The sequence below is a fragment of the Lissotriton vulgaris genome, chromosome 2_1 (assembly GCF_964263255.1).
Source record: "Lissotriton vulgaris chromosome 2_1, aLisVul1.2, whole genome shotgun sequence".
Classification (NCBI taxonomy): domain Eukaryota; kingdom Metazoa; phylum Chordata; class Amphibia; order Caudata; family Salamandridae; genus Lissotriton; species Lissotriton vulgaris.
Genome location: NC_141687.1, coordinates 1,166,254,609 through 1,166,280,240, shown reverse-complemented (window position 1 = coordinate 1,166,280,240; position 25,632 = coordinate 1,166,254,609). Strand labels below are relative to the sequence as shown.

Below are 25,632 nucleotides of genomic sequence, written 5' to 3'. Positions count from 1 at the left end.
CTGTCTTCCCCATTGCGCCGTCCCGCCGCACGCTCTCTCTTAAGTTGTTTCACAAATTCCTCCACTTGTTGCGGATTTGTAAAGAAATGTTTCTTCGCCTGGTGTGTCACTCTTAATTTAGCAGGGTACAATAGTGCATAGTCTACTTGCAACTCTCTGAGCTTCTTTTTGATGTCGTTGAACTTACGCCTCTGTTCCTGTACCACAGGGGTGAAGTCCGGATAGATGGAGAAGTTGACCCCCTCACAGGATAGTGTGCGGTTGGTGCGAGCAGCCCTGAGAGCTGCGTCCCGATCTCGATAGTTTAGGAGTCGGGCGATAATGGGTTGCGGCGGAGCCCCAGGATTAGGCCTCGGTCCCAGTGATAGATGCGCCCTTTCTACTATAAATTGCTTAGAGAACGCCTCCGGGCCGATCGCTGCGATCAGAATCTTCTCCACGTAGGTCTCCATCCTCCCCACATTGGTCGACTCCGGCACTCCCACCACGCGTATATTATTGCGACGACTTCTGTCTTCCAACTCCTCATTCTTCGCAGCTATGATCCGGAGCACATTGTCCATTCTCGCAATTTGCGTCGTGTGGGTGGCCGCTGTGTCATCATGGTCGGATATATGCTGCTCGGCCACTGTAATTCGTTCCTCATGGACGTCCATTTTTTGCACCACGGGATCCATTCTGGACGACATTTTGTCCACTTTGTCCACTATAGTGGCGAACCCCTGCCTCATTTCTTGCATCATCTGCTGAAAGTCAGGAGCGACGGGTTGGGAGTCAGTGTCAGACACAGCGAGGGCACGGGATCCTCCCGCGTCCTGCGCATTTCGCAGTCCCCTCTTGGCCGCCATTGAGTCAAATGATAGCTTCGGTTGTTTATTGTCTGGTTTGCCCATGATTGGTCGTCAGCAGTCGTCCAAAGCAATCACTGGCAGATGTTTGCTGCAAAAAGCGATCACCAACCAAAGAACGTAATAGAACAAAAACGCCACCGTCCGCAAGTATTCCTATATGGAGAACGAATGAGGGATCATGCAGCATGCGGGCAACACCCATGCCAGTAACGGAGCACACAGGCCGCAGTCCAGGTCAGGGGATATCCAGCAGGGAGTAGGGTCGTCAAAACCAGCAGTTGATTCTTTTATGTGCAGCTCCCCCAGTCACTGAAGTAGCCCAGCAGCGCTGCAGTTAGGAAATAGGATCACCAAGCCTACTGACTCCCCTCCAACAGCCGGTGCCCCCCGCGGGAATAGTATGGGCCGACAGGGATACCAGGATCAGGCCACAATCAGCTTCACAGTGCGTGGCAGACACAACAGGCAGGGATAGTATCCCGCAGCACCGCCGCCTCACCTCAGGCCGGTATCAAAGGGAGAGCAGAGAGGGCCACCCCACCAGTCGTCAGGAGCGTCCTCCGCTAGCGCCTCAGTTCCCAGGGTGAAGACAGCGCTCTCCGCAGTTAGCACCCCCGGGCTCGTGCACTCCGGAAGGGTCAGCTGCACCGGCACGCCATGGGTCCGTGCTTGGGCAGAATAAGCAACCGATCCAACTGCCAGCGCCAGGGACACCAACCCCGGCAACCAGGCGCAGTTCAACTAGTGTCCAGAGGCAGTGATTAGAGACCGCAGCAGATAGGGGCACGAGCAACCAAAACACTCCTTGTCATCCGCCGTGCATAATGGCAGCCATTCCTCCCGGCCGCCGGAGCACAGTCACTGCAGCGCGTCCCTCTCAGCAGCAGCCACCGCAAAGTACCTCAACCGCCGCCCAGCACGTGAAGGCGGAACCTCTGCTAGTCGTCCCCTCACCCCTTCAGGGACCGTCCAGTGGCCAGCGCTGTTCCGAGAGGCTCCGACGAAAGTCTGTGCGAAGGCCCACTCGCCTCGTGGTGCGCCGCGGACTCGCATAGATCACCAGCCCCACCAACGGTACCAGTCACTCCCAGGCGATTTCTCGGTCGGAACTTCCACCGGTCGTAACTCCGGTTAGGAGCGTCGTGGACGGCCAAAACTTGTACCGAGGGTGCACCAAGACAGGCTCAATCGAATTTCGTGGTCAGAACGAGCACAGGTGGTGGTAAATCAGGATAAGTGTCGGATATCGTCTCCAGGGGCAGGAGCCTCATATCAGTGCGGCCATACTGCCAGTGCGCCCTCTAGCGCCCCATCTCTGGTAGAGACTTTACTACACAACTGCTTGTTGGAGTTGAGTGATTCTCTTGGTGTCCAAATCATTCCTGCCTACCATGAAAGGACACGGAGTGCAGGTGCTCATGGAGAGCACACTGCCCTGTGGTACTGTAACAAGTATAGCAGGTGGTGTCTTGGGCCTTGTGCCAGGAAGGTTTGCGACTATGGAAGTGGCTGGACTTTCAAGGGGTTTCCCTGGTTGTGAACCACCCATTGGGATCTTTAACTGCCAGGGTGAATTAACGTAGGCAGAGGCAACGAGCGGATCACTAATGCAATTACACCTGGAGGTGGAACAGCAGGCCCGTCTTCCAGTAGAGGGAAGAAATGTGGCTCAATCTTTTTGCCACTGCTTAGAACATGCAATGTTAGCACTTTTGCGGACTGAAGTTTCCAAAGCAGGTCTTGCTTGGAGTCCTGTTCCATATAGAGTGGACTTCAGCACCCCTGATTACTTCCCTATCACTGCCTCTCATGTCCCGCAGTGGCTGCATGCGTGCCATGTAGACGTTAAGTAAGTGCCCAAAAGCTGGATAAAAGGACAGAAGTTCTCATCATATAGAAAATTCCCTCACTGTGAGGCAAATAAATCATTCATGTTTCTCATTCAGTGTCCACACTTGACAATATGGTTGTAAAATATTAATTGGGACCATTTTGTAAAAGTGCCAAAGCACGAACAATTTCTAAACAAGTAGGCCAGTACACATTTCTAAACAAGTAGGGCTGCATAAATCACATTGTCTAGTGGTATAAACACCTAAAGTAAAACTAAATGTTAATTGGTGTCTAATTACCATTTACCAATTTTACATGTTGCACATACAAAGAATGTAGCCATGAACACTTTAAGTTGTTTTTATTGTTCCTTTATCTACTACTTCTTAAGGCTGCACCTCAGAGGCATTTTTATATTTCCAAGGAGTGGTGGTACAGACATGAGTTTATGGCTCACCAAGGATGACACTGCTTTTTCCTCTAAAGTGTTCATGTTGGCGCTGAGATTTTCCTTATACCAGAGTAATCTAGTTTTAGGGTCTCGCAGCTCCTCATTGTGTTTCCCGGGTGCAAGGTAAGCATATCTACTAGGGTCGTTCAGGGTTCCCTGCTTAAATCAATAAAAGATATTTACAAGAAGCTGTGTAAGTTGACTGCAATGTGATTTATACATGCTGCTGGCAGGTTCTTATTTTTGTTTTCCCACTTCAGCAGCTTTCTGAAAGGTGTGTGTAGGAAAGTGGATTATTATGTGGTGTGAATGCTAGACCTCACCCTATAATATTGTAATAATGTCACAATCTCTTTCAGGTCCAGTTAGGTTTCTTCAGTAAAACCTCTAGCTCAGTCCTAGGTAGCTGTGGCATGGAGCAATCCTGTTTAGTCAAACGAACAAGTGTAAAGTAGTACCAAAACAGTCAGTAAGGAAGAAACAACACAATAAAAAGCCAACACCAGTTGATAAAAGTAAAGGCCATTTTTATCTTCAAGTAGACATCAAAACAACACAAATCTATTGAGGGCGATCAGAGATATGATTTTTAAAGGTAAGTAAATTCTTTTAAATACAATAAATAGTTGTAATCAGCTTAGTGAGTTCTGAGGCAACAGGCCAGAACAACTACCAGTCTTCTCTTGGACAGGCCACAAATGTTTGGAAGCCAGTCACAGGAAACACTTCTGTCACAGGGAACAGTTATCTATCTGGTCCAGCAATCTTGGAGTCCTCACTGTAATTTTATCTTCGCTATCGGCCAGCAGAGAAGTGGTCCTGATGCTGGGGATGCAGCATGCTGAAGAAATGTAAGTATTCCTGGCACCACCCTGGTGTCCACGCGTGTCATTGGCCTATCTCCCACGATGCAGCAGCTTGGAAGGTGCCGCCATAGTATCTAATAACAAGATGAGGAATCAGTGGTTAGAAGTATGAGTCAGAAGAACTAGTTACGTACCTTTGTTAAAAATATTTCTGTTGGATACTCTATCTAACTACAGATTCCTAAGCGACTGTCCCACCTCCCCATTCTGTGAACTGGACTCATCCTCAAAACAGGTCCCAATTTTGAGATCTGCACAGGTCATACCAATTTGCCGATGGACTCTGCATCTTAGGGCACAACCAATCTTGACATTAACTGACATCATCACACATGGGTGGTGCTTATGGGCAGCTATGCACGTCACTTCCAGAGTGGACATTGTTTGAGCTGAACCACACAACATAACTTACAAGCGCACAGAGGTACTGCTGAAAAGTTCCCAGACCCAGTCTAATGCCTGAGGGAATGTGTACAAGGTCAAGAATCTGCAGTTGGAGTATCCCCCAGAAAAATTGTTACTGAAGGCAAGTAACTTGTTCATCAAGTGCAGTTCCATTCTTGGTGGCACCCAGAATATAGTTTGGAGCCCTGATGCTGCTAGCCCTGCAATGTGGAAGGATGTTTCCAATGTGCTGTTGTGGAATATAGATGTACAAATGCTCTTAGGGATGCTGAAAGGCTGTTGTGGGTGGCAGTGGAAGGGGGGGGGGGGTGGCTCTTGAGCTTCCCTTCAGGTTTGCTGTAATGGGTGTGCTTGTGTCTTGCCTGCCCAGGAGTGTTGTGAGACAAAAGGGTGGTGTTGCTTGGGAGTAGTGACTTCCCAGGGCAAGGTTTCTCGCTTTTTATAATAGAAAATGATATGAGAGCAAACAAAGTCTGTAGCCTACTAAGAGTGCCCATTCCACAACGAGTTAACTTATGTTTTTTGGTCTAGCCTAACCTTTGGTAGCATATCCTAAATAAAAAAATTTTTTACTCCATTTTCGAACAAGTATTTTTTGCCAGTCGTTTGTGGGGATCTAATGTGTGTGTGAATTAAAAGATCTTTATTGTGAATTGTGACATACTGTAACACACCACCTGTCCTTTCACAGCTCATAAAATATCTGCTTTGAAATAGGTGCTTTGTTGAATGGTATGTTGGCAAAATTGTCCTTAATTTAACATGATAAAGTAACAAAAGTGATGGATGGAATGCTTGAATTAATCTCCGCTAAATGGTAATCAGTTGGTGCTGCCTCCCAGTCCATCTTTCTTGTACACACCATGGCCCCTCAGTTTGGACCCTGCAATATACAAATCAGTCTTGATACTGTTTAAATGGGAACAGTCCAGCCCGAACTGCTAGGCCAGGCCATGCCTGAAGTGGAACACAAGCAACCCAGGACTGGTTTTACCCTTGGTAGACTCATCAGCCAGGTATTGCTTGGTTCTCAGGATACAGTGTGCACGGACCCAGGTCTGGGCATACCTGTCCCACTTAGGATGACCTACTAAAGTTTACAAAAAAGGGTGGATGGAATGCTTGAATTAATTTCAGCCACTGGTAATCAATCGGGACGTATCCCAGACAACTGTTGTTTTGCACACCATGCCACCTCAATTTCAACCCAGCCATATGAAATCAGTTTTGACCCTGCTGACTCTGAACAATCCAGCTCAAGCTGCCCAAGGTTGGGTTGCTTGTGTTCTGGTTCAGAGGGAACCTGGCCTGGCATTTCTGGCTGGACTGTGCCTCTTGGAGCAGGGTCAAGACTTACATGCAAATGGCTGGGTCTAATCTGAGGTGGCATGGTGGCAAAAGAACAATGGGTTGGAATGCTACCCCGAGCGGTTGCCATTGATTAGACTAATTGCAAGCATCCTTCCATCACCTTTTATGTTTAATTTAACATATGTTTTTCTGAGATTCTAAATGCAAGTTGTCACAATTTTTTTCATCGCTGCAGGAGTTTGCCTTGGCATGCAGTTGGCAGTGGTAGATTTTGCTCGGGAAATTCTCGGCTGGCAAGGTAAATAAACTATGTGAACTAATGTTTCCAATCTTTTCTTGTAGTCTTGCTCCATCTCATTTCACAATTAGCATCAACCATTGGCGTATCTTGTTTATTTATTTTTTAGTACACTGTGTCTCTTGAGGTGGGCATTTTAAATGATCCTCAACACAAGATTTTATTTAATTTGGGTCATATTTATTTCAGACCAAGTGCAAGAGAATGTCCTATTGCATCAATTGCCATTACAAAGGCCAGTAATTATTGTAAAGATATGAACCATTATACCTTCTTCCCATGTGTTATTTTTCTAGCACAATTATTTAAAAAAAAATGTTTACCAAGTGCCCCATCACAACTCAGTTGCCCCAAAAATGTCTAGCATGCTGTTACAAGACATGCTCATTTGTTTCAAGTAGGGGTGGGTCATGCCGTCAATAAATTCCTACTTTTCACCTGTGGCAAACGGAGCTCTAAGGAGACGGTGGACAATAGCAGTAGGATATATTATCCGAAGTGGACGGAGATCCTTTTTACACCTTTTTGTCTCTATAATGAGGGATGCCTTTTGGGCAAGATTTACTTAGGCTTGCAAAGTATGGCATTCTTTAAGATTTCAAAACATAGAAAATGTAGTTGTAATTAAGTGACCAGTAACAATAGGGGATGAGATCAGTTTGTCAAATGTCCTTTCGAAGCTTAAAGTTTATGCCATGAAGTATGCCATTCTAGAGCAATATCTTCTTCTGATTTAGAAAATAGTAGCAATAACGTTTTTTTTTTTTTGGTATAATTTTTATTTTATTAAAGAAAAAGAACTTATACACAAGGCAATAAAACAATACAGTCGGACATGTGTTCAAGGAGGAAGGAAAACTGCAGCACAATATAGTACAAACATCTTTGAAGCAAGGGGGGGGGGCAGTGAGGAAACCAGATCAGTGATCATAAAGGCTACACCAGATTTGGAATGCCGGGTCAGGGGTAAAGGGGAACCTCTGGGGTCTCCACGAATGGAGGCGTGCATATATTTCCACGGTAGGAGTTCCATTGGCTCCAAATTTTATTCCATTTCCTGGGTCTACCCTGTGCCACATACACCGTCTTCTCCCTGAACATACACCAGTCCATGTTCTCCTTCCATGCCAAGACCGCGGGCGGCCGCTGGGAACCCCACAACTGCGCGATGTCAATCATAGTTCCAAGGGTCGCCCACTGCATCTGTGCCACATCATAGCCATTCGGTTCCCAGACATTCAACAGGCAACGCCTCGCTTCGGGCAATAATGCCACCCCGTGACTCTTTCCATTACAGCATGTACACGATTCCAGAACGCCGCCACCCCCGAGCACTCCCAAATTATATGGAGGAAGGATCCAACCAGTCCACAACCACGCTTACATAACCCATCCACTGAATAACCCATATGAATCAAGCGCGGGCCAGTGACATATATCCGATGTAGGATTTTAAGGTGAACGAGTAGAAGACGGTCCTGTATCGCGACCTCCTTCGGCGAGGATAGCGCTGACTGCCAGTCCTCGTCATCCAACACCAAACCGTCGCTGGTCCAAACCTCCCTGAACTGCACCAACAGATCCGTTCGATTATTAATCAATTTCTTATATATCAAAGAAATAGTGCTGTCGGGCACGTGGCCGTCAAGCATCCGATCTTCTAGTGGGGAGGATTCGGGGATGTCTATACCCTTAGGAAAAACCGAACTCAACGCGTGGGTAATCTGTGCATAACGGAAAAATTCTTTATCACTCAGCTCATACTCTACCTTCAGTGCCTCGAAGGTCTTGATTTTACCCTTGACCCATAGATCACTGACCCTACTAATACCAATCATATCCCACTTTTTGTTTTCCACAGGCAACCCAGTCTTTCAGACGCATAAAGTGGAGTCGCACAGGTCAGTCGATCCCTCCATCCCGTTTCCACATTTGCATCATGCCACACTCGTACCGCTATCTTGGTAGGTCCCGATAGTTCCCTTCCCGCTGCTTTGGAATAAAGGGCTCTGTTGTAGTCTCCACCCGGTAACAAGTACTTATCCATATCGAATGCAGGGTTAGAGGCAGGTCCATAGATTCCATGATTAATCGCTCCCAACTGAGAGGCCCAATAATATCGCCTGATATCCGGAAGTGCTATACCTCCGTCGTACCAAGGAAGCGTGAGCTTAGCGAGGGCAATACGCAAGCGTACATCCCAGATCAGTCGTCTCTGCAAACTCTCCACCTCCCGAAAATAACTTGCCGGAATAACATCAAACGTATTCTGGAGCGCATATAGAAATTTCGGTAAGGACATCATTTTAAAAAGAGCTGCACGCCCAAGGGGTGAGAGTGGCAGCCTGAGCCAGCCCACAACGCCAGATTTTAACCTCTGAAGAGGAGGGAGCAGATTATGATCATAACGAGCCACGGGATCTAAAGTTATAAAAATCCCAAAATACTTAAATCCTGACTGCGACACCTGGATGGGACAACGGCGCTGTAAAGGGGGGTATCACCCGATAGCACATACACACAGGACTTGGTCCAATTGATCACTAGGCCGGAGTTCCTTCCAAATGAGGTGAGCACATGAAACAGCAATAAAGATTTTTAACCTAGTTCCAAAAATATATATATCTGCATGCAGAATCTATTGACCAGACGTGTATTTTTGTATTCTCCATGTAACTCTATATGTTTGTCATTTACTTGGCTAAAAAAAGTCTCAGAAATCTGAGTTTTTCCAAAGATTGTATTTTGCACCACAAAATATAGTACTTGATTCAATCATACTTTTTATATTAGGGCATTTAATTAGCCCTGACAAATGCCACAGAAATGACAAGGCCACCAAGTACAAGCAACATGTTGACCTAGTAGGACTCTATGAACAATTCATTTTGGGGGTTCCCCTTTTGTTTTTAACCTTAACTTGGAATCAATTTCCAAATAAATAAAAAACCTTCAACTGGGATTTCCGTAAGTAACTTAAATTCTCTTTGTGCATTTGTCCAGTCTACATACACCAGCCCTCTGCATCCAAAAAGAAAACCAATAGAAGGAGGAAATTCCACGAGCCACATTGGTATTTAAACTTAGGATAAAAAATATTGTCAAAGAGCTCCACAATGATGATCCCCATCCCTTTGACGAAAAGCAAGACCCAGTGATGGAGCATTGTGGGTGAGGCTCCCTTTATCCTAACAAAGGGATGCCTGATGTAATCCAATGATGGGACAGTGTTGCTTCTTTCCTCACCAACTGTATTCTCCCCATCTAAAGCTTGAAACCTTAGCATATGCTTTGATCATGAAAGGCGATGCTCCACCTGCCTCTTGAGTCACACCAGCGTGATAGCAAGCGTATTAATCTATTGTCCCAGGTAGCTGAAATCTTCGGCAGTGCTCTAGTAATAAGCAGACGGACCTGCAACAGCAGTGGGCTTGGGATCTCCTTTGCTTGATGTTCTTTTGTTTTGAGCTCACTCTTTACTCTGTATGTACCTGTAAAATAAGACACAGCACATCGGAAGATAAGTCTAATGTATTCAATAACTAGCAGCTCAGGAAAATCAGCAAATGACTATTGTCAATGCAGCGGGCCAGTTCATCACCCCCCCTCGAAGCTGTCTGAAGACACGGACCCAGCATAGTCTCCTATGCAGACGACAGCCAGCTGATCCTCTCCCTCATCTACAAACCCACAACCGCCAGAACCAACTTTGACAGTGGAATGAGGCCGGTGCTACCTGGATGAAATACAGTTGCCTCAAGCTCAACTCGAAAAAGACCGAAGTACTCATCCTGGGACTCACCCTTTCAGCCTGCGTCAACTCCTGGTGGCCAGCCTCTCTGGGATCCCCCGCCACCCCCCCCCCCCCCCACACCCCCCACACCCCTCCCCCCCCACACCCCAACGGACCACGCACGGAACCTCTGCATCACTCTGGACTCATCTCTCACAATGAACCACCAAATCAAGGCAGGTTCCTCAGCCTGCTTCCACATTCAAATGGCTTCCCGGTGAATCCAGAAAGATGGTCACGCACACACTCCTCACAAGCAGAGTCAACCATGGCAACGCACTCTACGCCGGCGTCACCCAGAAACAGCTCAAGACACTACAGAACGTTCAAACCGCTGCAGCCAAACTGGTCCTCGACATCCTCAGCCACATCACACAACTCCTCCGGCAACTCCACTGGCTCCGGCTTCCCGGTGAATCCAGAAAGATGGTCACGCACACACTCCTCACAAGCAGAGTCAACCATGGCAACGCACTCTACGCCGGCGTCACCCAGAAACAGCTCAAGACACTACAGAACGTTCAAACCGCTGCAGCCAAACTGGTCCTCGACATCCTCAGCCACATCACACAACTCCTCCGGCAACTCCACTGGCTCCGAATCAACAAGAGAATCACCTTCAAGCTTCGGACTCACGACTACAAAGCTCTACACAATGAAGGACCAGCGTACCTGAACCACCGCTTTGCATTCCACGTACCTGCCAGACACCACAGCTCCGCCCAACTCGCCCTAGCCTCTGTCCCCAGAATCCACAAGACCAGAACCGGAGGGAGCTCGTTCTCCTACCTCGCTGTTAAGACCTGCCCCACCTCAGGCAATCCACGTCGCTGATTCAATTCAAGAAGGACCTCAAGACCTGGATCTTCAAATGATTATCCACCCAGTTCGACAAGCAGCTCCCCCACCTCCAGCGTCTCGAGACCTTCACGGGTGAGTAGCCACGCTATACAAACCCCCAGATTAATTGATCCTCTCAAAATCCAAATGGAGCATATAACGCTAAATCTATTAAAATTAGATCTGTTTTTAGACACTTCGGATATCAGTGCATGTTAAGGCGTATGTGCACAGTGAAGCAATGGGTATATACGATTATACTTTCTCCACACCCCAAGGCCACCTCCTTAAAACATCAGGGAGATTGGCTGTTTTTCTTTCACAGATACATGTGCCTCTTATTGCTTGAAGTCCATAGTGGGACTTGTGCCACCGAGCTTCATATCAAATATTTCCATCCATTCCCCAGTCAACTCCTCAGATTCCATACCCTCTACTTGATGTGCCCCCAAACATCTGGGCACCCTCCAATGCACGAGCTGTCCACTCCTTTGTCCCCCACAAATTAAAAGACCATATCCTTCGGTTTTCCATGTCTTCATGAAAAACCTTGAGGCACTTCACCCACTTCAATTACTAACCTCCCATACCTTATTGCACCTGTTAGCATTGTGACCCCAGCATGAGCAAACTCTCCTGATGTCCATTGAATAAGATTTTCATCTGCTGTCGCAGTCAAATTTGTTTCTGTGGTTCCACCCCAGATAAACAGCTATGACTGTTTACTCCTGTGTCCTTATGAAACGGGCCCTGTTTTATGTACAGCATTTCTATTTGAGTTGCAAAATACATTTATTAAAAACATTTTCAAAAACATTGGGAGCACAGTATCTAAAATACTTGATCATGGGTAGTCTAGTTTCAAGAACTAGACGTTGATATACCACCAGTTTTGCTTTTCATCGTTGGAGCAATGAGATTGTGATCAACACTTTAAAGTTGGCCACTGTTGGCATTATGGTGATTACAAATGACCCGAGTAGTAGATATTGAAAGAAACAGTATATTGTCTGAAGTATGGTTGTTGAAAATAAGATTTGTTTTTTGTCTATAACAGAGTGTTAATGGAATCCAAGGCTGCCAGCTAATTTTCTGGTTGGCCTTGTGCTGTCTGTGTTCACAACAGGTCTGCTCACAGGTATTGTAAGCATAAAAGTATCCATCATAAGAATTGTGTGTGATTTATAACTGCAGATTCCTTGTTTTTAGAAAATTCTTTTGGCACCAGACTCAATCCAGAAGTTTTTACAGCAGTGCTCCTTTGTACCGCTAGGTGGCACCATTCTGCTAAATACATTGGTCCTGTTCTGGGCCGGTAGTGACAGAGCAGAACCATGCCTTCTCTGTGCTTTGCAGTCTTATTTATGACAGTGGATCTAGGGTGCGGCTTCCTTTTTCTTTGGTTTGATAAGGTTTTCAAAATGAAATCCAGAGAGCAAGGGAATGGTATCCCCACCTAAAATGTCCGGTATCGGTGATGGAACTGCACAAGGTGCCTCTGGTATTTGAGCTTCTGAGTCCTGATGTTCAATTAAGTCCTAACTGAAACCCTTATGGGCACTTGGTCTAAACCTTGTTCTTGCCCAACAGTAAACAAACAGGTTGCCAGAGGCCACAGGCTGCCACCTTACACCCCTGATTTCTTTACAGAACCTATACTCCTGGGAGTTGTTCGGCCCAAGCTTCCACCAGCTATGTGAAACCTAATTCATTCCACCCAACAAAAGGGAGTCGAAAAGGATTGAGGCATTTAGAAAACATTTGTTCTCTTTGGCCAGTCTTGCCTTGAGGTCAGTCAGTGTAACTTGCTCACTGGGCAGTTATACGCCTACCTATGGGACAGGGCCCGCATAATCTTGCCAGTAGTTCCAGAAGAGTTTAGGGTCTCCTTGGATCAAACCATTCAATATGTGATTCAGGCTGGTCTTGTTACTACTGATTGCATGGTTAAGCAGTTGATACTAGATGGTGCTACGTCCCCAGACACGGATGCAATCCACAGTCTCTTTTTAAGCTGGGCGGGATGCCCTTATGTGCAACTCTTTTGATGGTCCCAACTTTTTGTTGCTAAAAAGCAGATTCTGTCCTCAAACGCTTTAGAGAAAGTGGCGCCACAGTGCTTTCTGTGGGCCTTTTCACCCCTGCCAAACAGTTTCCCCATCAATTTCGATCCTTCAGAGGCTACTGCAGAGGGTTGATGGCACCTGGTCCCCCAGTCTTGAGCAGTCAACTCAGTCCTTTTGCGGTCCAGGATGGGTTACAAGCCGACATTACACAGGTCACCAAGGACACGTTCTTCTCAGTACCAATCCTTTGCTGCATCAGCTCCCAAGCCGCTTAAGTTTGCCCTCAAATGTCACACTCCCACCCTGTGGGAGGCAGGATCAAACATTGTCTCCAAGGATAGCAGCTGCATCCGACAGGGGTGTCCTATAGATCATACAAAAGGGCTATCCCCTTCAATTCTTTTCTGACCGACTGCAGATTCCACCTACATCAAAACAACTTTGAGGAGCACTTATGAATCTTTCTTCAGGAGGTGTAAGCTGTACTGTCTAAAGGGGCCATTTAGAGGATTTCAGACTTCTGGAAATTGGGGCAGATGTTTCTCCCATTATTTCCTTGTGCTGAAGGATGATAGAGGGCTTTGTCCTATTCTAGATCTTCGCCCTCTAAACATCTTCCTGAGGAAGAATAATTTCAAAATGCACACACAGGCTATCTGCCATTGCTCTGGGTGACTGGATGGTAACCTTGATCCTGCAAGAAGCAGTGTCCGTCTTGTGGTTTAAGGTTAGCCAGAAGCATTTTCAGTTTGTCATTCTGTACTTGGCCTTATCGCCTTTCAAGTGTTCAAGAAAATGATGGAGGTGGTCGCCGCACATCTTTGGGTGTTGGGATATAAGTTTCCCACTACCTTAATGATTGGCTGTTGAAGGCGGGCTGGTCAGTTCTCTAGATGAAGGCGTATTCAGACATTGTTTGTGTTCTCGATGAGTGAGCCGAAGTTGCATCTGACTTCTTCGCAAAGACTTCCTTTTATTGGAGCTATCTTGGGAATAATTCAGTTCAGGGCCTTTCCTCTGCCCGAACAAGTTCTAGAACATTCTGGCTATTTTTCTGATTTTTCAGCATTGGTCCTGAATCTAAGTGAGAGCAAGTTTGTGGCTTCTTGGCCCATTGGCCTCATGCATCCTGTTTGTCCGCTTTACCCTGTGGCATATGCAGACTGTGTAGTGGGATCTGAAGTCTCAGTATTCCAGCACCAAGTGGATATCCGAGGATTCTGGTCTCCAATGGAAACTGCTCCACATCAATCTGTTGGAGCAGAGGGTCACTCACCTGGTGTTGAAGGCCTTCCTACCATCCATCAAGGGAAGGCTGGGGGTGGTTCTCACGGACAACAGCACAGTCAGGTGGTACTGCAGCAAGCAGGGTGTAGTGAGGTCCTGTGCCAAGAGGTGCTGCGCCTCTAGAGTTGCTTGAAGTGTCTGGGCATCTCACTGATCATGAACCACCTAGTGGTATTTTTAAACACCAAGATGGATAAGCTCACTGGTGCGTGGTGGGTCACAAATGGCTTTTGCACCTAGAGGTGGCACAGGGCTTCTTACGAAAGGGGGTTGGTATCCTGGCTGTTCTTTTTTCGAAACTGTTAAATGTGCAGTGTTAAAACTACCATGCCCTGGAGTTCCCAAGAACATTTCTACAAGAAGCATTCAGGCCAGAGTGGAGCACAAAACTCCTGTACAATTATCCTCCTCTGCCTCTCCTGCCCAGAGTTCTGAAGACGATCAGGGACAACCAGATCCAAGTCATCCTTGCTGCTCTAGATTGAGCCAAGAGAAAGTGGTTCCCTGAACTTCTGGGCTAAAGCATTTGTCCTCCGATTAGGCTACAGCTTCGGGACGGTCTTCTGATGCAGCAGCAGGGCAGGCTCCTGCACCAGAACATATGCAGTCTGCAACTCAATGCTTGGAGATTGAGCTGTGGCAGTTGATCGGTTTCAATCTACTACCTGAGGTTGGGAATGTCGTCATCACAGCAAGGCATCGCTCTACAAATTCCATTTATGCCAGACACTGGGATAAATATGTGATTTGGTGAGGAGTCTGCAACATAGAAATCTTACCACCTAACTTTCAGATGTTTGTTTGTTGTTATGTCTTTGGCCGAGCAAGGCCTTTCAGTGGGCACCATTGACATTTGTTAGTCCTTTGGGCTTTCTTGCATTTGCCGGACCAACCGTCCTTGTTTAAAATCACCTGTTGTGATGCGGTTTATTAAAGGGTTGACAAACATATTCCTTCCCAAAGCTGTTGTGGTTCCACAGTAGGGTCTTGATTTGGTCCTGGTGATCCTCCCGTGCACCCTTTGAGCCAGGGCACAACTGCTTGTTGCGTCTTTTGGCTGTCAAAACTGTCCTCATTTAGATCCGAGCCTGTCAAGTGGGTGAGCTTCAGTCTCTTTCTGTGCAGCCACCCTATTCCATCTTTTTCCCAGACAAACTGGTATTGAAGATCACTGTGTCATCTTTGCCAAAAGTTGTGACTCCTTTCCACGTTGGGCGAGCCATCACCCTCCCAGTGTTCTGTGCTTTCCCTCAACCCTCGAAAGAAGAGGAGAGACTGACGGCTGGATCCCAAAAGAGCTTTTAGACAGATGACAACAAATACCATCAGGTGAACCATACACTTTTGTGGGGCTCTCTATGGCAAAGAAAGATAAAGCTGTGCAGAAAAGAATTTTGTGAAAGTGGATAGTCCTCTGCATTAGAATCTGTTATGCCTTTGCCAAGAAGCCGCCTTCGGAAGGAATGAGGACTCCTTCAACAAGGGTCAAGGCCTCTACCACTGCATCAGCGTGCAGAATTCCTGTTCTTGACATCCGTCAAGCCGCAACGTGGGTGTCCGTGCACCCATTCACAAAGCACTAATGCCTTGACAGCCAGGTCTGACAGGAGGGCGTTTTACCCGTTTGACTCTGAAGGACTTTTTAGTTTGTGTTTACTGAACCTCTACCTTTGGATGTTACTACTTTGGTATCAAGTCAAGTCAAGTCAGAGAATTTATATAGCGCACTACCTACCCAAAGGGTCTCAAGGCGCTTAGAAAGGGGAGGAGGATTACTTGTCAAATATCCACGTTTTAAGTTGTTTTCTGAATGCTAGGTGGTTCTGGGTGAGGTGAAGGTAAGCGGGGAGTGAGTTCCATGTTTTAGCAGCCAGGTATGAGAAGGATCTGCCTCCCATGGTGGTCCTGTTGATGCGAGGTACAGTGGCGAGGGCTTGGTTGGAAGAACGTAGTTGGCGGGAGGGGGTGTAGAAGGACAGTCGTGAGTTGAGGCATTCTGGTCCGATGTCGTAGAGTGATTTGTGTGCGTGAGTTAGCAGTCGGAAAGTGATTCTCTTATTGACGGGTAGCCAGTGGAGGTCTTTCAGGTGACTGGAGATGTGTTCGTTGCGCGGGATGTCTAATATGATCCTGGCTGAGGCGTTTTGGATTCGTTGGAGTTTCTTCTGGAGTTTAGCGGTAGTACCTGCGTAGAGGGTGTTTCCGTAGTCCAGTCGGCTCGTGACTAGAGCATGGGTGACTGTTTTCCTTGTTTCGGTGGGGATCCAGCGAAATGTTTTTCTGAGCATGCGAAGAATGTTGAAGCAGGATGAGGATATGGCGCTGACTTGTCTGTTCATTGAGAGTGAAGAATCCAGGATGACGCCTAGGTTCCGTTCGTGGTCTGTCGGGATGGGTGCTTTTCCAAGGGCTTCCGGCCACCAGGAGTCGTCCCATGCAGAGGGGGATGTACCTAAGATGAGGACTTCTGTTTTGTCTGAGTTCAGTTTCAGACGGCTTTGTTTCATCCATTCAGCAACTTCTTTCATTCCTTCGTGTAGGTTAGTTTTGGCGGTGCTGGGGTCATTAGTGAGAGAAAGGATAAGTTGTGTCATCCGCGTAAGAGATGATGTTGAGGTTGTGTTGTCGGGCGATGGCCGCGAGGGGGCTCATGTAAACGTTGAAGAGGGTGGGGCTGAGTGAGGATCCTTGAGGTACGCCACAGATGACTTCAGTGGCCTCGGACTTGAATGGTGGGAGGCGGACTCTCTGGGTTCTTCCGGAGAGGAATGAGGTGATCCATTCAAGTGCTTTTCCTTGTATTCCGATGTTATTGAGGCGTTGTAACAGGGTGCTGTGGCAGACTGTGTCGAATGCTGCAGAGAGGTCGAGGAGGATGAGGGCGACTGTGTCTCCATTGTCCAATAAAGTTCGAATGTCGTCTGTTGCTGCGATGAGGGCGGTCTCAGTGCTGTGTTTTGCTCGGAAGCCAGATTGTGAGGAGTCGAGGGATTTGTTGGCTTCGAGGAAAGCGGCGAGCTGGTTGTTGACGGCTTTCTCGATGACTTTGGCCAAGAATGGAAGGAGCGAAATGGGGCGGTAATTTTTGAGTTCGGTGGGGTCCGCTGTGGGTTTTTTCAGAAGGGCGGTGAGTTCAGCGTGTTTCCAATTTTCCGGGAAGGTGGCGGAGTTGAAGGAGCAGTTGATGACGTCTCGGAGGTGCGGTGCTATGACGGAGTCTGCTTTGTTGAAGATGTGATGAGGACAAGGGTCTGTGGGGGATCCTGAGTGGATGGAATTCATCAGGCGGATTGTGTCCTCAGTGGAGATTGGGTTCCAGTCGTTGAGGGTGTTCACGGGGGGAGAATGTTCAGCAAATGGTTGGGTGGGTTGGTCTCCGGGTTGGTTGTCGAAGCTGTTGTGGATGTCTGCAATCTTGTTGTGGAAGAATGAGGCTAGGGAGTCGCAGAGGGCTTGAGAGGGGGTGATGTCGTTGGAGTTGGCCGAGGGGTTGGAAAATTCTTTGACGATGTTGAAAAGTTCCTTGCTGTTGTGGGCGTTGTTGTCAAGTCGATCCTTGAATGCTGTTTTCTTGGCCTTTCGGATTAGTTGGTGGTGAGTGCGGGTGGCGTTTTTGAAGGCGTCCTTGGTGCTAGTGGATGGGTCTTTTTTCCAGGCCTTTTCAAGGGAGCGGCAGAGTTTCTTGGACTTCTTAAGATCATCGTTGAACCATAAGGCCTTCTTGCTGCCAGGTTTGCTTTGACGTTTTTTCAGTGGTGCTAGGGTGTCGGCGGTGTTGGATAGCCATAGGGTGAGGTTGGCGGCGGCTTGGTTTGGGTTAGACGAGTGGGCTGGTGTGTTTAGAAGGAGCGATGCGGAGATCTGGTCGGTGGTGATCTTGTTCCAGTTTCTTTGCAGAGTTGGTTGGAGGTGGTTGGTGGGTTTTGGCTTGTTGTAGGTGAAGTGAACGCAGCTGTGGTCAGTCCAGAGGAGATCCGTAGTGTGGCTGAAGGAGACATCGTTGCTGGAGGTGAAGATGGGGTCGAGTGTGTGACCTGCGATGTGGGTGGGGGAAGTGACTAGTATCGGTTTTAAACATGAGGAATCTGCAGTTATAAGTATCCATAAAAAAAGGCTACTTTCTTTCTGTAATGCTCTTTCTGGAGGATACTCTAATTGCATATTCATCACGGACTACCTTCCCATTCTGTGAAGTGACTTCCCCTTTCCATCTAAACAGGTCCCAAAATGGAGATCTGCCCACTGGTACCTCCAATTGTTCATGTTCTGCATCCAAGAGGTGCAGAAAGAGCCAAGCAAGAAACTAATGTCGATGCACAGCGCCACACAGTGCCACCTTGCTGCATATGGGAGCATTGCTAGAAAATCATCCCGATCCGGTGTAGCACCTAGGAAATATTCTAAAGGTGAGGAATCTGCGGCTTGATAAGGTATCCACAAGAAAGAGCATTAGCCGAAGGTAAATAACTAGTTCATTGAGCAAGCAGCATCTGTGATGATGGAGGCATGTTGTATTAAGTAAAAAAAATGTTTTAGACCACATTTTCTTCCACTTGTAAGAAAAATACATTTATGCTTTGTAGATGCCAACTCTACAGAATTTAACCCCAAAACCAGCCATCCAGTGGTGAGTAGAACCTTAAAATAAAATCAACAACTTTGTAATCCTCCATTTTTGCATGCCAGTGATTGCTTAAAAGTTTAGCTTTTAATTCCTAAAGCATGTTAGATGAAACTATTATATGCAAGAAGGATAGGGTTCCCAAAGAATGTAAAATTCCAAATGGTAAATGGATCTCAAATTTAATGGAATTATGGATATTGCAATGATACATTAGCACAGTTTGGCTTAGTTTACCTGAAAATTTCCAATGCATCCATGCTGGTGACTATCCGACCATTTTAACAAGTCTGCACTGCACTGTGCCACATGGTGCAAAGCAAATGCTCAAGCACATAGTGTTATATACAGTCGTGCTATTTAAGGAACATTGGTATTATGTCATATGTCACAGTAGTATCTTTTGAGGGTGGTTCAGTTGTATTCTGACTACTGCTATGTCATATCCTGGATGAGTAAGTATGGTGAGGCTGATAGGTCCAAAGTACTAAGCCATTGAGTACTTGCAGTTCTTTTCTACTTTAGCCCCATTCCTCATGATTCAGGGACAATAAATTGAAAGCTCTGGATTAGGAGCCAGAATGCCATATGCGAATCAAGGATTAGCCAATTGTACATACGCTTTGAGGGGTCAGAACACATGCACTGGGGCCTGTACTGCAGATCATGCATTGCAGAGTCGAAAAGCCAGCAACATCTAGCAAACAGTGGGGGCGATTAGGACTATTTCTTTAGATCGGGGAGCTGGGGAACATGCCAGAGGCACAAGGAGCTGCCCTGGGCTTTCAAAACAGCCTTCAAGGGCTCCTGCCCACCTGGAAAATGCTTGTTGGAGTAAAAGGCCTGCCCAGATCTAGTAATCTCCGTGTTAAGTATTATCAATTGCAAAAACAACAAGTGATGGACTGAATGTGGATCAATGTCACACACTCCCCCAGTCAAAAGATCTGGGCCCAAATCCATCGTTTTTTTGCACTCCACACCACCCTGGGTTAGACAATGGCGATATGCAAATCAGCTCTGACCCTGTTGCCCCATGGGAACAGTCCAGTCCGAACTACAAAAGCCATGTCCTTCCCAGAACGGAATCAAGCATCCGAGGACCGGACCGGTTTCGAGGTAACACCTCTCATCAGCCCGGCTAGCTTGACTCCAAGTGGTGTGGAGTGCCTGGGACCCACGTCTGGGCATCCCCAGCGCACTTAGGGCGGCAATTGCAAAAACAACAAGTGATGGACTGAATGTGGATCAATGTCACACACTCCCCCAGTCAAAAGATCTGGGCCCAAATCCATCGTTTTTTTGCACTCCACACCACCCTGGGTTAGACAATGGCGATATGCAAATCAGCTCTGACCCTGTTGCCCCATGGGAACAGTCCAGTCCGAACTACAAAAGCCATGTCCTTCCCAGAACGGAATCAAGCATCCGAGGACCGGACCGGTTTCGAGGTAACACCTCTCATCAGCCCGGCTAGCTTGACTCCAAGTGGTGTGGAGTGCCTGGGACCCACGTCTGGGCATCCCCAGCGCACTTAGGGCGGCAATTGCAAAAACAACAAGTGATGGACTGAATGTGGATCAATGTCACACACTCCCCCAGTCAAAAGATCTGGGCCCAAATCCATCGTTTTTTTGCACTCCACACCACCCTGGGTTAGACAATGGCGATATGCAAATCAGCTCTGACCCTGTTGCCCCATGGGAACAGTCCAGTCCGAACTACAAAAGCCATGTCCTTCCCAGAACGGAATCAAGCATCCGAGGACCGGACCGGTTTCGAGGTAACACCTCTCATCAGCCCGGCTAGCTTGACTCCAAGTGGTGTGGAGTGCCTGGGACCCACGTCTGGGCATCCCCAGCGCACTTAGGGCGGCAATTGCAAAAACAACAAGTGATGGACTGAATGTGGATCAATGTCACACACTCCCCCAGTCAAAAGATCTGGGCCCAAATCCATCGTTTTTTTGCACTCCACACCACCCTGGGTTAGACAATGGCGATATGCAAATCAGCTCTGACCCTGTTGCCCCATGGGAACAGTCCAGTCCGAACTACAAAAGCCATGTCCTTCCCAGAACGGAATCAAGCATCCGAGGACCGGACCGGTTTCGAGGTAACACCTCTCATCAGCCCGGCTAGCTTGACTCCAAGTGGTGTGGAGTGCCTGGGACCCACGTCTGGGCATCCCCAGCGCACTTAGGGCGGCAATTGCAAAAACAACAAGTGATGGACTGAATGTGGATCAATGTCACACACTCCCCCAGTCAAAAGATCTGGGCCCAAATCCATCGTTTTTTTGCACTCCACACCACCCTGGGTTAGACAATGGCGATATGCAAATCAGCTCTGACCCTGTTGCCCCATGGGAACAGTCCAGTCCGAACTACAAAAGCCATGTCCTTCCCAGAACGGAATCAAGCATCCGAGGACCGGACCGGTTTCGAGGTAACACCTCTCATCAGCCCGGCTAGCTTGACTCCAAGTGGTGTGGAGTGCCTGGGACCCACGTCTGGGCATCCCCAGCGCACTTAGGGCGGCAATTGCAAAAACAACAAGTGATGGACTGAATGTGGATCAATGTCACACACTCCCCCAGTCAAAAGATCTGGGCCCAAATCCATCGTTTTTTTGCACTCCACACCACCCTGGGTTAGACAATGGCGATATGCAAATCAGCTCTGACCCTGTTGCCCCATGGGAACAGTCCAGTCCGAACTACAAAAGCCATGTCCTTCCCAGAACGGAATCAAGCATCCGAGGACCGGACCGGTTTCGAGGTAACACCTCTCATCAGCCCGGCTAGCTTGACTCCAAGTGGTGTGGAGTGCCTGGGACCCACGTCTGGGCATCCCCAGCGCACTTAGGGCGGCAATTGCAAAAACAACAAGTGATGGACTGAATGTGGATCAATGTCACACACTCCCCCAGTCAAAAGATCTGGGCCCAAATCCATCGTTTTTTTGCACTCCACACCACCCTGGGTTAGACAATGGCGATATGCAAATCAGCTCTGACCCTGTTGCCCCATGGGAACAGTCCAGTCCGAACTACAAAAGCCATGTCCTTCCCAGAACGGAATCAAGCATCCGAGGACCGGACCGGTTTCGAGGTAACACCTCTCATCAGCCCGGCTAGCTTGACTCCAAGTGGTGTGGAGTGCCTGGGACCCACGTCTGGGCATCCCCAGCGCACTTAGGGCGGCAATTGCAAAAACAACAAGTGATGGACTGAATGTGGATCAATGTCACACACTCCCCCAGTCAAAAGATCTGGGCCCAAATTCATCGTTTTTTTGCACTCCACACCACCCTGGGTTAGACAATGGCGATATGCAAATCAGCTCTGACCCTGTTGCCCCATGGGAACAGTCCAGTCCGAACTACAAAGCCATGGGGCACAGGGTCAGAGCTGATTTGCATATCGCCATTGTCTAACCCAGGGTGGTGTGGAGTGCAAAAAAACGATGGATTAGGACCCAGATCTTTTGACTGGGTTGAATGTGTGACATTGATCCTCATTCGGTCCATCACCTGTTGTTTTTGCAAACTCGCTATAAGTGTACTGGGGATGCCCAGACGTGGGTCCCAGGCACTCCACACCACTGGAGTCAAGCTAGCCGGGCTGATGAGAGGTGTTACCTCGAAACCGGTCCGGTCCTCGGATGCTTGATTCCGTTCTGGGAAGGACATGGCTTTTGTAGTTCGGACTGGACTGTTCCCATGGGGCACAGGGTCAGAGCTGATTTGCATATCGCCATTGTCTAACCCAGGGTGGTGTGGAGTGCAAAAAAACGATGGATTAGGACCCAGATCTTTTGACTGGGTTGAATGTGTGACATTGATCCTCATTCGGTCCATCACCTGTTGTTTTTGCAAACTAAGTATTATCAATGGCAAAAAGTTGAAAAACACATCAAACACTGTTGAACTAGTAAAAGCCCATGTTGCATTGAAGAATTCTACCACCTTCGTACCAGCCCAAGAAAGCTTCCTTCTACCATCCAATAACCCTCTTCACACACAAGAAAATGGCTAATTCCACTCAATAACCTTGGAGTCTTGCTGTTGTCAAAAACTCTCAAAAGCTCATTGGAAGATGAGCCACTTATTCTAACCTCAAATTCCTTTGCCTTGATGACTTCAATCACTTTAGCATCTCAGTAGCTAGACTTGCATTCTCTTCAGCAAAACAGAGCAAGTTCTAACTCTCTTGAAACCAGGCATGCCTCTGCTGCAGCACTGAAACAGCCACCATGTGGATGATCAATTGCGCCTTGCGTATCTTTGGTAAGCAGCTCAAAATATTTATATTTAAAAGATTAGGTAATTTTAAATTTAGTGAAACTAATACAGCGGTGAAACAGCAACCTTTACAACAAAGGCATTAATACTTTATTCAAACCTTTGTACTCTCATATATGAAATCCTCCTGAAAAAAGGGAACTTGTCATATACAGGTGAGCCATAACCAAGCTGAAACTGGGCACAAGCTTCAGCAGTAAATAAAGGTTGAAGCAGATATGCGAGCCCCCTAAAATCTATTAGAGTAGGTTTCAGTGGTAACTGGCTAGATTCATCTTTGTCGTGCCACTTCTTATGCTATTTCTCTAGTACAAAAAAATAGTTAAAAGTTCTAAATATAGCTGCACATTGAAATTATATTGGGAAGGCGACCAAGGAGGTCTGAACTTAATTTCCAATGCATAAGTACTCTGCCTTCCTCCATACAAAATGGTTCTTCCAAAATAAACAGCCGTGGACATGAGTACCTAGGCTTGCAAGTTTGGTCAGTGGTTTGCCAGCCTCTATTTGCCTGTCAGGAAGTGAGATTTTTTTGGTACATTTCTCTTTTAGATCAAAATAGACAATTTGTGATGCAGTGTATGATTTACACCTTGAGGGAAGATATTGAGAATGAAAATCTCAACCTGAATATAAGGGTATAGATCAAAAAAATAGTGAAAAGATTCTGAGCATATCTTAAGATGAATTTGAATATCGCCATTCCAGATGAATTCAGCACATGCCATTCACCGTATGCACTCCTTCGTCTGTATCATTCCCATATTTGTTTTTGTACAGAAAAATTCACCCGCCTGATGTCTGCCTACTCCTAAACTACATCACTTTCTCCATGGCCTGCCAGGTCTGTTGCAAGTGGTGCAACAATAAGGCCACCTCTTGTACTTTATTGTTTTGCTACTTGCACCAGCTGCCAGTTCTGATGCCCTTAGTTCTTACTGTGATGCCATTCAGGGGTTGTGTTTCTGGGAAGCAATTCGACCCATTAGCTACATCTTTGCTGGCAGGTTCGCTTTACTGGTCTCTATCCACAGCTTCTCTTTCTCTGTGGTGGTGTTGTCTTTCCTACCTTTCTGTATAGTATTTGTCCATGGTAGGTATCTGTGTGAAATAGACCGTGGTGCAATTGCTGTGCAATCTATGACACAAATTCAGATTCTTAAATACAATCTGTTTTAATTCTTTTCCAGGTAATAGATATGCCAGAGCATAATCCTGGGCAAATGGGGGGCACCATGCGGCTTGGCAAAAGGAAAACCATCTTTCAAACTAAAAATTCAGTCATGAGTAAGTGTCCTTTGTCCTATACCTTCTTAAACTGATTCCCTTTGTTGTTTTGTCAAGTGTCATAATGTGGTGTTCTGCCACTTGTATTCTCAAGAATGCCATTTGTTTGAGTATCCTGCATCAGCTGCTTGACTCAATTAAGTTCCTTTTCCCCACCCTAAACACTATTTTGAATGATAGATTTGTACGTTGTTTTCCTGGTCTTCCTTTAGATACAGAAAGAACTGCTAACCTTGATATTGAAGGGGTTCTGAGATTACCTAGAAATGGCAGTAACTAAGGTCACTCTCATTTGATGAAGCTGACTGCAGATCTTACAAGAAGGCCTTTTGTCTGGATCCATTGTTCATGGCATTTAATCTAAGGTTGTTTCTTTGGTTTTCCAGAGGCACATTACTATGAAGACACAAGGTCTTTTCTTGGTATCCTAGGGCAGTCAGAGGTTACTAGGCTATCACATTCACTTATTGCTGTTTAACACTTGTGTTTTGGGGCCATAATACTTCAGTTCTTCCTTTTGACACTTGATTCTCTCAGGGTAGAAATCAAGGCTTATTCCAAGAGGTGGTGAGGGAGTACAAACTCTAAACATATTTAACACACCAGATAACAGGCATTCATTTCGATGTCCAGAGAGAGTTTTTAATTTTCTAAAAGAAAAGTACTTAATTTACTGCCAAGCAGAAGTTTTACGCTTAAAATCAAGATGGGCATCAAAAATGAGAAGCGCCTAGCACCATCTGGACCTGGGATCTAAGCCCAAATATGTTAGTAGCTCCTTAGCGCTAGGTGCTGTTGTTAAGTTTAACCTTTCACCCCACAGCCAATATTTTCTTATGGGGATGTTCCTTTTCTCTAGCTTTTTGGAAACCACTTAGGCTCTAAGTATTTCAAGTCTTTTCACTGGTTTAAATCAGTCGGAGCCAAAATGAACTGCCCTTTTACATTTAGTATTCAATAGTTTCAGAGATTTGAATATGCAGAGAAATGTACCCCGTACATTCTTCAGGTCAGGGAATTGACCTTGTGTCAGTCGCTAGTGCTATGAGTACAGGAGTTTGCAGTCCAGTGGTCACTGTGCTGCAGGGGACAATAGCCGATTACGGGGCCGGTTTTTCTGTAGATTGCTTGGTGGGCAATGGGGCGGGGGTGCTTGGTGGGCAATGGAGCGGGGGTAAGAAAGACTGTATCTTGGCATACACTGTTAACGGTTGAGAGACTTCTGTGATGGGGCGTTCCTTAGTGTAGAGCAGAGGTTCAAACTGCAATGTCTCAAGAAGTTTAGCTTAAAAGCTAATTACAATGGTTCTGAAATCAAGGCGACCTCCTGCAATTGGATCACTGTAAAATGGTGAGGGGATTTCCACAGGACCAGATATTGTCATGCTTAATGTTGATTGCTCTATACCTGGCAGGGGGA

The 25,632-nt window shown here is 46.8% G+C and overlaps 1 protein-coding gene across 4 annotated transcripts in view; it reads left to right on the top strand.

The window, feature by feature from the left end:
* The window catches only part of CTPS1 (CTP synthase 1), a 218,302-nt gene that overhangs the window by 64,262 nt on the left and 128,408 nt on the right, over window positions 1–25,632 (top strand). For all 4 annotated transcript variants that reach the window (XM_086956865.1, XM_086956864.1, XM_086956862.1 and 1 more), the window contains exons 12-14: window positions 5,953–6,015; window positions 18,585–18,628; window positions 24,116–24,212. In XM_086956865.1, coding sequence (XP_086812991.1) covers window positions 5,953–6,015; window positions 18,585–18,628; window positions 24,116–24,212 — 204 coding nt within the window. The remainder of the gene's footprint in view (window positions 1–5,952; window positions 6,016–18,584; window positions 18,629–24,115; window positions 24,213–25,632) is intronic.